The sequence below is a fragment of the Camelus ferus genome, chromosome 31 (genome assembly GCF_009834535.1).
Source record: "Camelus ferus isolate YT-003-E chromosome 31, BCGSAC_Cfer_1.0, whole genome shotgun sequence".
In the NCBI taxonomy this organism is placed as follows: Eukaryota; Metazoa; Chordata; class Mammalia; order Artiodactyla; family Camelidae; genus Camelus; species Camelus ferus.
Window position 1 is genome coordinate 8,467,582 of NC_045726.1, and position 11,128 is coordinate 8,478,709.

The 11,128-nt window shown below is 44.4% G+C and overlaps 1 protein-coding gene across 1 annotated transcript in view; it reads left to right on the top strand.

Annotated features, from left to right (window-relative positions):
• PINX1 (PIN2 (TERF1) interacting telomerase inhibitor 1) overlaps nucleotides 1-11,128 on the top strand; it is a 64,516-nt gene that overhangs the window by 9,302 nt on the left and 44,086 nt on the right. The window contains exons 5-6 of the mRNA XM_014563354.2: nucleotides 5,052-5,144; nucleotides 10,570-10,646. Coding sequence (XP_014418840.1) covers nucleotides 5,052-5,144; nucleotides 10,570-10,646 — 170 coding nt within the window. The remainder of the gene's footprint in view (nucleotides 1-5,051; nucleotides 5,145-10,569; nucleotides 10,647-11,128) is intronic.

Below are 11,128 nucleotides of genomic sequence, written 5' to 3' on the forward strand. Positions count from 1 at the left end.
TAAGAAACCCTCACTTGCAAACGTCATAACAGACAACATAGCATCAGAGCAGAGTATCTCATATACACGCACAAAATCGGAGATGCTTAATGCAGCCAGAGAAAAGACACTTACTGTTTTCAAAGGAGCAACAGTTATCAATGAAAGCAAGTTCTTAGCCATGGGAGCCAAAAGATATTAGCGTAATATACTGAGGGAAATAAAACTGGCAACCTAGAATTTTACATTCAGCACTTATATCTTTCAAGAATGAATTTCCAGACAAAAAGTTTACCACCAATAGAGCCTGAATAAAGGAAATTTTTAAGAATGTACTTCAGTCAGAGGAAGAAATCCTTACAAGCATTATCTGCGATATCCTGAAAGTTGCAGCAACCCAGATGCCCACCAGCAGTGGAGTGGAAAAGGGACTGCCGTGTGTACATGCAAAGAAGTAAAGTACAGGTTCACGTGAGGGCATAGAGCAGGGGCGGGCGGACTTTTTTCACAAAGGACCCTATAGAAATGTTTTGCAGACCGCAGTGTCTCTGTTCTAACTCCTCACCTGGGCTGTTGGAGTGTGAGAGCAGCGATAGACGATACATAAACAGGTGGATATGGCTGTGTCCCACAGAAGTGTTTACAGGAGCAGGTGGCGGGCCGGGCTTGGCCCACAGGCCATAGTTTGCTTCTGGTCTAGAAGAATCTCATTAACCCAGTGTTGACTGAAAGCAGCAGGGCACATGACAGCCATTGTGGTTCCGCTTATGTAACACTTCAAATGGCAGGCAGAAACCTTATATTTAGGACCCATTCTTGGGTGGCAAAATTACTTTAATACACAAGGAAATGAGTTCTACTCTATTGTGAAAGTCACATTAGTGATTACCCTTGGGGACAGGAATGGGTTTGGGGTTGAGGAGGGGCTGATGAGACTTCTGGGGTGACATTCATGCTCTGTTTCTTGACCCGGTTGATAGTTGCACAGGTATTTGTGAACATTGTGCTTTACGCCCTGTGTCCCCCACCCCTGTTTCCCTCTCTCCTAATAATGGTTAAAACCAGAATGAAAAGCAAGGGGAAGAATGATGATCCCCCAAATCAGGGCAGTGGTTACTGTTCTGACAGTGGTTCTCAGCCGGGGGTGATTCTGCCCCCTATGGGGTATTTCACAACATCTGTAGACATTTTTGGTGCCCACAACTGGGGGGGGGGGGTGTTACTGACATCTAGTGGGTAGAGGCCAGAGGTGCAGCTGAGCATCCTGCAGTGCACAACACAGCTGTGCCTCTCCCCCTTTCCCCGCCCCAAACAAAGAAGTATGCAGCCCCAAATGCAGTAGTTCAGAGGTTGTGGAGCCCTGTTGTAGAAGGAAGGGGCAAAGGTGTGCTGATGCTTCTAGATGCAGGCAGTGTCCTGTTTTCTAATCCAGAAGTTGGTTACAAGGGGGTTTGCTTTATAACTAACTGTACAGACTTCAAGTACTCCTGTGTATGGCAACATCTGTCACAGTAAGAGATTTCTAAAAATTGCATTGGGCCCCTTTCTGGTGGACTTGAGGGAAAACATGACAAGTGTAATTTGTGTCATTTAAGCCTGTAGTGAAGGTTAACTGAAGAGTTTGAGTCTGGGCTCTTTTTCTGAAAAACATCCACATGTTGATTCTTGAACAGGGAAAATTCTCACTTTGGTGTCATCACTTTCCCCTTTGATGTACTGAGTTAGAGAATGCGTTGTATCTTGCCAGGTGATAGGGGTGCCCAAAAATGATCAGCTCCAACATTCCATAAAGCAGGTACTGAGGCTCAGTTTTGGAGCTATGGGGAAGAGAGCAGTTTACTTTCGAGATTTGACAGTGACAGCTAGAGAGTTACTTTTTTTCCAATTTGACAGTACTGTGATTACTATTTTCTGTCTGAGAAATGCCATTGTGGGAGTTATGAAAACCCTGGTTTGGCACAGCTCCGCTTTGTGCTGGTTGCCCAGCCAGAGCACCTTCACTGTAGTTGGGCCTTCCTGGTGGATTCCTGGATGTGCGGGCAGTGAAGTGTTGAATGTGACTCGGGAACCCTGTTTACTTGTCAGGAAGAGTGCATAACAGATTCAAAGTGCTGGCACCAGTCCTTGGGCAGCCCGGTCCACGGGCTCATCTCTGCGAGCTGGTTCTTATTCTTCATAAGATCTAGAAGTGTCTTAAGTCATTGACAGCCAGTTACTAATCTATAGATGACGTTGCCCCTCAAGACCACTAGAGGGTGCTGGCAGCCCCGCAGAGCCCCTGAGGGACTCTCAGACAACATTATACCCTATCTCACATTTTTAGGTTGATATGTATAATGCTTTTAATCATAGCTTTAAATAGTTGCAAAGAATACAGTATCTGGCCAATTGGGAAATATTGGCATTTTAAAATAAAAGCATCGCATCAATCCCAGGTGTGTCCAGTGGATGTTAAATTCCAGAGCAATTTGATATCCATGGTTATCTATTTAGAAATACACAAGCAAGTCTTTCTTTAATTATTCAGAAATATTATATTTCGTAGTTCCTTTTCCTTTGCAATAATATTCCCATTGTATATACCCCATAGTGTTTTGTTAGTATTTTTTTTGTTTAAACTGAAAAATTTATCACCGTGTTCTATTTCTCTGCTACAAAACAAACAAATACATATAAATTTTTGGTTTATTTCTGGTAACCCTAAGACCTAAGTGTAAATACTTTTCCTTTGGATTAAATTGTTGTTATTAATTAGTAGGTTATAATTAATAAAACCAGGATATATATTATAAATTTTGACAAATAATTATTAGAACAGTGAAACTTTCTTGGAAGTGAATCTCTTAATGAGCTAGATGGGTGTCGGGAGAGGGCTAGTTTCACTGCTTTGATTAAGGCCACCTCCCTGACACCAGTACTCTGGCCTGTTCCCTTCTTACCCTGGTGAGAGGAGAGCTGTGCTCCCCCTGCTTAAAGTGGGAGGGGGCCGCATGATGCGTCCACACAGAATCAGAGCCACCTGAGGGGAGCGTGTGTGTGGACGGGCAGGAAGAAACGGTTCCCCTGGGACGTGGTCTGGCTCTGGTGTACTTTGGGGGGGGGGTCTATGTCCTCGGAAGGCGGAGAAGCTCCCAGGAGGTTCTGTGTCCTCTGAGGTGTGAGCGCAGCCCTGCCGGGGACAGTGCAGAGGTTGAGAACGTGCGCTCAGCTGCCTGGGTTCGGGTCCCGTCGTGGCCTCCTCCTCCATGTGCCTCATTGTGGCCTGCTGTGCTTCAGTGTCCTTGAAGTCAGTTTAATGGTCAGAGCAGCTACCTTTAGGGTGCTTGTGAAAGGAAGTGCAGAATGTGAGGAAAGCTTAGTCTAGCGCCGCGTACAGTGAACCTTCGATTGATGGTAACTGCCTTAAGCTGGTGGGTTGCTGGGTGATCTGGGTTCGGAACACCCAAATTGGGAGTGGTGGGTGCCACAGGGAGTGCCTGGCCACGAGAACAGAGACAGTGTCCTGGTAGGTGTGTTCGGAAAGAATCCCAGGCTGTCCCTGGGAGGTGGCTGGAGGGGAGAGCGCTGGGGGCTGTTGGTGTCGTTAACCCGTGCTCAGCGTCAGAGCTTGAACCGCTGTCTTTCCGTTGTCCAGGTGTGATTCACGCTTGGCCTTTGAGATGGCTCGTTCCCGGGAGGGGCTGCAGGTAACTGACATGGTTAACGGACACGTGCTGCTTGTGCTTTAGTATTAAGGTGAAAGTGTCCTTTTCTCTTCTTCCTCTAACCTCGTATTTATATTCCCTAATGACACAACTTTAGGAAAACTCAGTCTCTTTACTACCTGTGATGTTCTCCTTCTGTTACCTGAACTTGACAAACAGACAAGGACGAGGGGATACAGGCAGCTAGTCCCAATCCTGTAATTGACTCTCACCCCAGACCTACTTGCTCTGATATTTCAGGCAAGGGACTACTTTCTGGCTCCCATTTTCCTTGTTTGTCAAAGGAACAACCACGTGAGTTTATTCCTCCGCGATTTGTTTTGTTGCTGTTTTTGCCCTGCAAGGTAAGCCTCTGGTGGAATCTAGGTTTGAGGCAGAGGCTCAGTGCCAGCCCTGTGGGATCATTAATCTGTCTTACCTTTATTAACTTTTTTAAAGAACTTTTTATTTTGAAACAGTCATAGACTTTGCAATTATAGGCTTTGTAGAAATTGCAAAAATGGCAGTGGAAAGAGTCCTGAGTATCATTCACCCAATGGTGACATCTGATGTAGTCATAGCGTAATATCACAACTCAGAAGTTGACAGTGCTGTTGTTGACTGTTAACTAGACCAGTGACCTTATTCAGTTTTCATCACTTTTTTAGCCTTTATTCATGTGTGTGTGTGTGTGTGTGTGTGTGTGTGTGTGTCTGTAGTTTTATCACATGTATAGATTCATGCAGCCACCACCACAGTCAACACTCAGTATTTCTTCATCACCACAAAAGAGCTGCCTCGTGCTGCCTTTTTGTATTCATACCCACCTTCCACCCTTCCAACCTCCAAACCCCAGTTTCATCTTTGTCCCCTAGAAACCTTAATCTGTTCTCTGTCTCTGTAGCTTTGTCACTTGAGGACATTATAGCTGAGTGGGTCATACAGTACGTAGATCCCACACTGCAGCGGAGCGCCCTTGACGTCCTTCCAGGTCGCTGTCCGGTATCAATAGCTGCGTCCTCTTCGCTGCGGGGTAGTGCTCAGGGTGAGGGGGTCCCAGGACGTGCACAGCTGTCCACCCATTGAAGGAATTTGGGGTTATTTCCAGTATTTTGCTGTCATGAATAAGGTGATCATGAACATTCGTGTGGAGGTTTTTGTGTGAACACAAATTTTTATTTCTCTTCCTCCAAGATTTTATAAATTTCTGGAGAATAACCGTGGCTGATCTGTAGCACACAGTTTAAGAATATGTGTAATCACTTGGTTAGAGTTCAGTAATAAATGATGGGGCTTCTGAAGGTTTTGTTTAAATAATTCCACTTTACTGAGGAGAATGAGAATGGGGTGCAGAGTTTAATGCTTTTCCTCCTTTTTTTTTTTTAAAAGACTCCTCTGACAACAAGGAAAAGAAATCTTTCAGCCTTGAAGAGAAGTCCAAAATCTCCAAAAATCGTGTTCATTATATGAAATTCACCAAAGGTAAAAATTCAGCATGTCTCTATTTGTTTGCAGTCTCTGTGTTCACACTGGGCTTCTTAGAGCATTTTTAGCCGTTCACCAGCGCCGCTTGTTTGACGTGCAGGGGAGGGGAGCGGACACCGCGGGTGGACTGGTGGGAGTGGCGCTGGACTTCCAGTGTTTGTTGTCAGTCTCTGGGGGCTTGTTGGTGTGGGGTCACATTCACTCGCTCCGAGGTGGGGCCCCAGAATCTGTTTTACACTGTGTACAAGTCCTTTGGCAAAGCAGAGTGCAGAAGCTAACTTGCTTATTTAGAGGAGAAAGGGGACTTCACGTGGCTCGATCAGAAAATAATTTTAATTTATTGCTCAACACTTTTAGTTACATTTTCCTGTTTCTCAGAGCTTGATATTGGTGCTCCAATTGCTCTAAAAAAATGTACCAGTTTAGGAAATTATGCTCTACCTTGAGAACTCCAGTACGAGAAATCTCACTCCCTAGCTGACCCGCGTTACTCCACCCCAGTCCTCCACTTCATGTGGCCGGTGTTCCATGGCCCCTGCAGAGAGCGCGTTAGGAAGCGCTTGAGGACTGGGCTGTCCTCCTGTCACCACCTCCCCACTTCACCACGCCTCCCCACAATGCACGTGTCAGGCAGTGCAGTTGTCCCCTCTCACCACTAGGCGGCAGTCGTGTATTGGTAAGAAACCATTTAACTTGCCCTCAGCTCCCCAGGTGTTTTCCCAGAGAACAGAGTTATGCATTAAGTGTACTTTTCAGGCACAAAAACCGTACTATTACATGATATACTTAAACTGTAAACATGGTGATATTATGTCATTTAGTCATCACTTGATGGTTCTATGGGAGATTGGATGAGTGTGTCTGCCTCTGTGTGCTGGGAAAGCACATCTTGGCTTTGGTCTTGTTTCAGTGATTGAGAATTCCCTCAGCCCTGAAACCCCCTGAACAGCAGTGGGAGCTGGAGCCCCCGCCCCTCTAAACTGTTAATGGTGGTTCTTACTTGGAGCCAGGACCTCAAAAGGTGGATGGGGCTGGTTTGCGGGCGAGGTGGTGGCGGATTGGATGGAGTGGGGAGCTGGTCAGCTTCGGGGCTGTGTGAGGGATGGGCCAGTGCTCCCCCCAGTCCTAGCGGGTGTGGCTCTTCACCCAAGTCCCTCGTCTTTCTCTCGTGAAGAGCCTTCTTCATTGTTTTCCTGTGTGGCTTCTGAGCAGGGTTTTTCTTCACCCCTGACCTGCTGCAGAACAGGAGACAGTCCTTTTCAGGAGAGGCTAAATGGTCACTTCATACCCAGTCCCTTAAATATCACCCCTTCTCATCAGACCTGATGGAAGAAAAGTAGATACAGCGGAAGGGCGATGAGCCAGTTAAGGAAAGAAAGTGCCCTGGGACTTCTGGGCCTACAGCGGCCTCTTAAGCTTTCTCTTTTGCAAATAGAACCTTCTCATTTTCCTGTGGCACCTGACTGCAGGCATGGTTTCATCTGAAGCGTTTGCTGAAGCCCAGATAAACCGCTTTAATCTACTTTAATCTACTGGATGCCGGGACTATCTCCTTTCTATTTCTAGTTAAACCAAACCCCCTTGCCGGATGACCCTGTCCACCTGCTTGGTGTGTTGTGTCTTCACTTTCCCTCTTTTAAAATGAGATTTGCTTGTTTATTAGCCTTGCTTGAGGAGAAGGGGGCACTGGTATGCAGGGAAGATAATTCAAGATACATTGTCACAAAGGTGGCTGATAAGCTGTTTCCTCCAAGATAGACTGTCTCAGGTCACAAGAAACTGGGTTCTGGTCATGGCTCTGAGACAAATCACTTAACCTCTTCCCTTCTTTCAGCCTCAGTTTCCTTTTTTGTGAAATGAAGAAAGATTTTTAAGTCATCAGAAATGGTGCCATTAATTGGAACTTTTGGTTGTTCAGCATAATGGATACTAAGGGTTTTAGCCCATGGATGTGCTCATAATTACAGTACTAATGTACTTATCTGATGAGGATGATTGATATAACTCATCAGTGGTCCAGGAAACTAAAACATGGGAAGATGGCATTTCACTTAGCTTGGTGTGAAGAGTGAAGATAAAAATGTTGCATCAGAGAGATTGCAGGAGCAAGTAGCATTGTAAAGTTTGCTGCTGCTGAAATATGTTAGTTCCAGTACATAATTATTCCTTTCTCTAATCCCAAGATTATAATTTAAATTTGGCATAACTTATTACATAATTTTAAAATGTTACTTTTATCTATATTTGTTTAAAAACCTAACTTCAACAGTCATTTCTTTTAACTTGAAAATGTTTGGCAAGGCCCTATCTGCAAAGAAGAAAATGGAGAAAATACCCATTTCCCCAAAGCCATCTTTGAGGTTTGTGATGTTACACAGCGAGAAGTCGTCCAGACAGCATTGCCTTCTCCTCCCAGTCATGCAGCGGGTGGGCGGGAGGTTGTGTGGACCTGGCTTGTGCAGCTCCGTTGTTCTCATTGATTCAGACTTCTTCCTGTGACAATTGTGAGATTCTGCTTCTTAAACAAGGAGACTGCTGTTGCAGCACATGTCCCCGTGTGAGCCAGCTGGTGTGGACGCTGGCTGTGGGCTCCCTGGCTGGACTGGCTCCCCATAGTCGGCTCTGCTAGTGGTGGGTGTTAAGATTCCTCTCCTGGCTGTGGCTCTTTTGACATTCAAATATAAAATAGCACCATTGCAGGCTTTAGAAAAGTTCTGGCTGTCCTGTTATTGGTTGTGAGGGTCTCACTAACTCCATCCCCACTCTGATTCTTTCTGGCTTCCTGGCTTCCTTACACTCTCACCCGCTCAGTGAGGTGGTTGTAATCTTCCGTTCTAGGTTTATTATCAGTCCTGTGTGTTTTCATTAAAAAAAGAAACTCAAAATATAGTATTATTTGTTTTCTCCTTGATTGGAGAATGCAGATAAATTTTCTAAGCAAGTGAAGCTGCCTACATAAACCATCAGTGATTTTTATTTAGCGGACATATTTCTCAAGCTTGCATTTCCTTACTCTGGCCCCTTTACTCGGAGTAGAAAAACTCAGCTTCTCAAGCCCTGTGCAGTGCAGTGCTATAATACAGTTTTCTCCTGAGAACTTGGGCTCTGTTTGACTTTTGCCTTTAAACCAGGAGGCTCCAAATCTCCATGAATCTTAGGTTCTTTTTTTTTTTATATAGTTTTATTTGCTTCCCGGGTGGACCTGTCGGTGCTGTGTCTGGCTGTAGCATGCATATGGGTCTCTTCTAGGAAGCTGCCCTGATGTACTTGTGATCACAGATAAAGTGCTGTTGTCAGAATGAGCAGATCATCCTTTCATGGACTTTGTTACACCAGCTTGGCTACTGGACCTTTTTTCCTGGTCTGGAAACGTCATGACCAATTGAAGCCAGTAGATAGATAAAACCAAATCCAAGCAGATAATATTTATTTCCTATTCCCTTCAATTTTTTGATTGTCATTTTCTCTAAGAGATAAGTTTATCAATAGGATTTGACCACCATTCAGAACTGAGACCAATAACTTTCAAACTCATTTTTAATATATATATTTTATTCGAAAGTGGCCACAATTGTGTAACATTTATAAACTATTCAACCAAGTCCATTAACTAATAATTATTTCAGTATCACTTCCATCTTCACATTTTTATCTACTTTTTTAAGTTCCTTTCCAGTAGTCTCTGACTCTTTCTTCTCTGTGTTTTGTTTTCCAGATCAAATCCAGAGCAAGGCCTGTAACAGTCCTGGTTTCTACATTTACTTAAGTGAACTTGCTAAAGGATAAATATTTCTGATACAAGAACCCATCACCAAAACTTTAGAAACACTTGCACCTTCTTTGGTACATCTCCCCCAGCTTGGCAGCTTTCCCTTTGATTTGTAGGCTTGTTTTTAATCTCTGCGTGTTCGTGGTTTGACATCCTGTTTTAAAAGTGTGCTCTCGCATGTACCCTCCCTTCCTTAATCATTACCTTCCAGCATTCTTTTTAGTTCAGTTGCTGTAAAAGAGATCTTAATTTGCATTTCTTTTAGGGTATCTGTTCCATTTCAGAAGCTAGCTTAGGGGTGGATGGTCGCTCTACATTTTGAACCATGTCCAAGCCCTTTTTCTGAGATGGAAGCTGCCGCCCTGAGTGCGCTCTGCGGTGCGGAGTGGGGTGTGCTGATGACAGAGCCCAGTGCAGATCTGTAGACCCCCTGAGGGTCGTCCACTGCTCCCCACTGGGCCAGTTTTATTCCCCACTTTTCCGGTTTATTTTCTGAGTTCCCACGTGGGACAAGCTTCGTTTTGTTCCTGAGTAGGTTTCTTTGGGGTCTTTTATCTGGGTTCTACTTGATAATCAGGAAGAACCAGGAAGTGCCATTTCTAGCTCAGGAAGAAAGGAGAGCACCCTGGGGGGCCTGTCCTGCCTGGCAGGGACAGGTCACGCTGCCTGGACTGGTGAGCCTGGTGCTGCAGCCTCAGAAACTAGTTTGAGCACCTGGTTTTGCCTTAAATCGAAGGGTGTTTGTTTTTTAATTTCATAGAGTCACTTGGCAACATCATATTTGAATGCTCCAGTGATAGTCAGTGAACTTGAACCTTCCTGGGTCATGACATTACTTTGCCAAGTCGGTTTGCTGCAGGAAACCAGGAAGACAAGTGAGTCTGTGACAGTGGAACTTGGGCTTCCAACCCAGAACAGAAATTCCAGTGTCTAACCCAGAGCCTCGCTCCCCCAGAGCCTCAGGACTTTACATGTAGTGGTTACATTTTCAGTACATTTACCATGATGTTGACAGATGGGAATAGATCTGGTCGACTGCTCACAGAGTGTTATTGGTAGAAGTGGAAATTTCAAAGAAGTGAATTTTAAATTAGTTGGTCTGTGGGTTTGAAATTAAGTGAAAGAGTATATAGTGTTTTTAATAAGAATCATGGATCCTTTGCATGCTGCTTTTGCCAGAAGCTGTTTAATTTCCTGCTCTTATTATGTGTCCTTTTATTTAAAAGTTATATCTTAGCAGGATTCTTAATTCTGCATTTCATAACTCTAAGTAAATAGCTCGTGTTCCTTGAAGTAAATGGGGTCTATTTTATAAAAGGGGAACCAAGAGACCTAGAAAGCATACCCAGTAGTAGAGCAAGCTTTAGAGTGTAATTTTCCTCTCAGTCTGCATGCTCTGGGTTGTTTCTGCCGTGAAGAGAAAGGCAAGGATTCTGGTTCACTTACTTGATTTTTAAGTGATTTTTAAATTTAGTTAATCGTATTTATTAATTAAACAGTTGTAATCTGTGAAGGGGAAACAAAGTCAGTAGTTTACAGAATTTTTTTTTGTTTTCCAAAACCCATCTTGTTTTCAGGAGTTTCACAGTTTATACTGGTGCTCCTTATTTTGGGAAGAATGTGTGACTGAAAAGCATCATGTTGTTTCTCTAGGGAAGGATCTCTCATCTCGGAGCAAAACAGACCTGGACTGCATTTTTGGGAAAAGACAGAGTAAGAAGACTACTGAGGTATTAAGCCACACACGACTGATATGTTGTGTTTCAACACTGATTTTCAACTGTGTATAGAAATATTTAGATCTATTACTAACAGCACTTTCCAGACAAAGTTACCAACAACAACAAAAAAAAACATTTAGAGGCTTCATACGAAGGCTAAATGTGATCCTCTGAATAATAATACTTGACAGATAATATGTTATTACAAGGAACCTAAAAAAGAATATACGTTATTTGGGGTTTTTTTCTGCTGGCACGAGGGCCAGACTGACCTCGGGGAAGAGTGCCGGTCGCTGATGCACGCAGAGCGGAGTGCACCTCCATCCCCATGGGAGAGGGGGGCTGCGGGCAGGTTCGGTCTGCTCTGCTCAGACTGCCAGTACTGTCTGGAGGGCAGCCTGAGGTGGGGGAAGGGCAGACTCTGGTCCTGGCTCTTCCGCTGTAAAAGCATTTTGAAGCAGTGTTGGATCGGCGGGGAGAATCTGGAGGGG